Below are 3,694 nucleotides of genomic sequence, written 5' to 3'. Positions count from 1 at the left end.
TACTAATTGTTTTAATAATAGTCGTTTTAATAATAGTCGTTTTATTGGCATATAGTTGTTTTAACTGAAAACTAAAAGAATATAGAAAAGGAATATTTAAAGAAAAATATTAAAAAAAATATAATTTTTTTGTTAAATTATTATTTTTTAAAGAAGAAATAAATAAAAAAACGAAAATTAAAATTAAAATATAAAAAATAAAAAAATATCAAACTAGTGGATAATAGGTAGTGAATAGTGAGAGGGTAAATTTGAGAATATAAAAAGAATGGGTTTCTCACTAATAAAGGAAAAGGAGCTGGACCCATCCTTATTAAAATAATGTTAGAGGGGGTTCTCACTAATAGTCCCTAAATTATAATTTAATACTTATGGAAACAAATCCAATTTTTTTTATCCCGAAAATAGAAAACTAATTTCAATTCGTTAAAAAAAAAAAAAAAAAAAATCGAAAATCAAAATTTCGGATATACGAATGATAAAACATGATATAAATCAGATCGAAAATCGAAATATTATATATATATATATATATAAATATATGTAACAAAAAAATTGTTACAGAAAAAAACCATACATCTATTTTTTTGGAATTTGAAATTAAAATTAATAATCCCAAAAAAAAAAAAAAAATGGATCGTAACCGACCCAAATAAAAATATTTCGTTCCAATTTACAGCCCGGTCCAATATGTGATAAAATGAAAAAAAAAAAAGGAACTGGGTCCATGCGAGTGAGTTTGTTGTTTGTCTCAATTATCAACGGACAGCGGTCGCTAGGTTGAGCTTGTCACAAATTATTAGTATACTGTCGTTTACATTTTTCGTACGATTTGCAAGCTATTATACGAGAATTATGTTCCTTCATTAAAAAAAAAATAAAAAGAAAAAATAATAATAATTGAATTTTCTAGACTAAATCAAGAATATCACACTCAATATTATTCCACTTTATGTCTCTGTCAAAGAATTTCAATATTAGATAGACAATTAATTACTAAATCCTTATTATTTATTATCCAAAAGTTAATCCGTCACTATCACAGGTAAAACATTTATTTGGTTAGTAATAAAACACACTAAAGTGGATAAGGTCAAAATGGTCAATAATCGTATTAGCCAACAAAACACCTGTGCTTAATTACCGTTAAAATAATCACCACTACACAACACATTTTCCGTTTCACCCAAAAACCATTTTAGCAAGGAGAAAACCCCCACCCGCGGCGGCGCCTCCCCCTTCTCATCAGGTGAAATAATTCGCCCCGCCTCCTCCGTGTTTTTCTGTTGTTGATAATTGTTTTGGAATTAAGGGATTTTTTTTTGTTTTGTGAAATTGATACTGTATATGGTGAATTGTTGACAGGGGTTTCCGTTTTGTAAATTAGGGATTTGATTGGTTGAGATGGGTTCTTGATTTGGGGGAACCGAAGATAGATAGATAGATACATGTTGTGGAGTGTTTTTGTATATATATGATGCTCTACAGCTCTTTCAGTTCTTGGATCAGTCACTTCCTTAATTGCATGGGGTATGTTCTCTGATTTTTATCTTTTTTTTATTTATTTTGTTTTACTTTTTTTTTTGCCTTTTAAGAGTCCGAGGTATGATGTTTTTGTTATTCTAGTTGTGGCAATTTTACTTTGCTATGAAGTATGAAATCGGGATTCTGTGAAATCAATTATAGAAGGGGTGGAAGTTTCGGTTTGATGTTTTAACGGAATTGTGAATTGCGAGGACGAGGTGTTCGATTATTTGCTGCAAAGAGCATATAATTCAACATTTTACGACAATAGGTGGTTTTAATATGTCTTCAAGACTCCAATCCGAAACTCAATTTGATTTATCGAAACCTTTGAATTTGATGATCTGGGATTGAATTTAGTGATGCTGAAACTATCTCTTCTTCTCATTTGCTCATCCCGATATTTCCAAGAAAAGGATAATGTGCTGCCTATATATCTTGGATTTCTCTAGTTTAAGTTTAAATATTTTCTTTCGATTTCCTGGTTAAAATTGTTTGAGGATTCGAAAAAAAATTATGAATAGGCAAATATTTGTTTAGTTTAGAAGTGAGATTTACACGAACTAATTTGATGTTTTCAACAAACGGATATAACTTGAATTAGAAAAAAATCTTCGCTTATTTTTTATCAAGAGTTTCAGTATTGCAAAATTTCCGGTTCCTTTTTCAACAATCTGGAACTGTCCTAGGTTTTTGTGGGTTATTGGTTGCGCCTTTGCGGGAAAGAGGGGTGTCTGTTAATTCATCCCCATTTTGTGTCTTAAATCTTTTAGGTAGGAAAAGGTTTCAGTCTCTTTACCGTTGTACAATACGGTAGAGACGACAAGCAAAAACATGTATTTACCTTCACTATCGTACTTCTGTCTGAAAACACTTCATATGTCGATAAAGCACTAATCTCCTCATGTTTTGTTTTCCTTTTCATTAATCTTCTCTTTTCTTCTTTCTTCTTCATTTTGGCCCAAGATTGGATACACAATTGTTCACTAACATAATGAAATTGAAATCGAAAAAAATGTCTCCCCAAAACCGTAACGCCATGCACATTTATTTGGGCAAATGTTTCTCGTTTTTTTAATTGGTCTTATATCTACCGAAGAAAACCTTGTCATCTATCTTTTTTGTCCATCATTTATGGCAAATGTGTGTATAAACACTGTTTGTAACAGAACAGAAGTTGTATTGGCTGCTGTGTTAAATCGGACCCTATTATTGCCGTGGACAAGCCCTCAAACGGGCTGAGAATTCAAGGCCAAGCGGTCAAATCTGGCCTCTCCGACGACTTTTGGAGTACAAGCACTTGTGACCTTGAGTACAACCCCTCAATGCAGTCCCAAAGAAGCTTCTCCTCAATCACTGTATCCAATCAAAACCTCGGCATTACCACTGCTTCCAATCATCCCGAGTTTGTAGATCATGGTAATTGACTCGAGCTGGGTATTTTTTTTTTTTTTCTAATTTTTATAATAAATATGTGGGATTTGGGGGTGCAGGTCTTAGGCTATGGAACCAGAGCAGGCTTCAATGGTGTGGAAACAAAAAGCCACAAAAGAAAGGAAAAGTTCAGGAGCCCGTATTAAAGTATATACTTACATTTTGGCGTGCTCGTTTCTTTTTTCAGCTAATTGTTAAATTTTATTTTACGAATGTGGTTCAAGAACTCGTTTTATTTATTTGTGTTTCGTGAATTAACTTCAAATGTTTTGTAGTTGGAATGCGAATTACGAGAACTTGCTAGGGACGAGCAAGCGGTTCGCAGAGCCGGTTCCTCTCTCTGTGAGTTATTGCATTTCTTGCTTGCCTTTTTTTTTTTTTTTTTAATTTTTATTTATATTTCTTAAATACGGAATAATTCTAATTACTGAGAGCTACAATATATTTTAGGAAATGGTCGATTTTCTTGTGGATATATGGGACCAAGAAGGGTTGTACGAATGAGGAAAAGCCCACGGTGTATTTCGGTCATGGCTAATATATTCTGTGAGTTTGACCTTTTAAACAATGTTTAATTTTTTTAATGTATAGTTTCAAAAAGGGTTTAGCGATTCGAAAGCTCGAAAATGAGTAAACTCAATAACAATATCTTTCATGCATTATGATTCTAAACTAGTTACTGATAATTTGTCTTGCTACTATACGAGGAAAATTGAATTTTAAGTTCGATTTTATT

At 32.0% G+C, this 3,694-nt stretch overlaps 1 protein-coding gene across 2 annotated transcripts; it reads left to right on the top strand.

Moving 5' to 3' along the window:
• The first annotated feature begins 1,153 nt into the window (after positions 1-1,153).
• Positions 1,154-3,694, top strand: LOC105974139 (uncharacterized). 2 transcript variants are annotated; one of them, XM_012999210.2, is made up of 6 exons: positions 1,154-1,249; positions 1,366-1,530; positions 2,699-2,943; positions 3,018-3,105; positions 3,234-3,300; positions 3,409-3,694. In XM_012999210.2, exons 2-6 carry the CDS (start codon positions 1,475-1,477, stop codon positions 3,460-3,462), a joined length of 510 nt encoding a protein of 169 aa, XP_012854664.1. In that variant the 5' UTR covers positions 1,154-1,249; positions 1,366-1,474; the 3' UTR covers positions 3,463-3,694. The 2 variants fall into 2 exon arrangements, with proteins under 2 accessions (XP_012854664.1, XP_012854662.1); XM_012999208.2 differs by having other exon boundaries at positions 1,158-1,249; positions 1,388-1,530.

The sequence above is a fragment of the Erythranthe guttata genome, chromosome 11, assembly GCF_056151865.1.
Source record: "Erythranthe guttata isolate IM_541 chromosome 11, IM_541, whole genome shotgun sequence".
Lineage (NCBI taxonomy): Eukaryota > Viridiplantae > Streptophyta > Magnoliopsida > Lamiales > Phrymaceae > Erythranthe > Erythranthe guttata.
The sequence above is the reverse complement of the archived record's forward strand: the minus strand, read 5'-3'. Positions and strand labels throughout refer to the sequence as shown.

What these genes read in the sequence shown, in the direction of transcription:
- LOC105974139 (XM_012999210.2), top strand. Translation starts at nt 1,475, where the DNA reads ATGATGCTCTACAGCTCTTTCAGTTCTTGGATCAGTCACTTCCTTAAT. An exon ending in CACTTCCTTAATTGCATGGG is followed by an intron (nt 1,531 to 2,698) that starts GTATGTTCTCTG and finishes GTAACAGAACAG; the next exon opens with AAGTTGTATTGGCTGCTGTG. An exon ending in GTTCAGGAGCCCGTATTAAA is followed by an intron (nt 3,106 to 3,233) that starts GTATATACTTAC and finishes AATGTTTTGTAG; the next exon opens with TTGGAATGCGAATTACGAGA.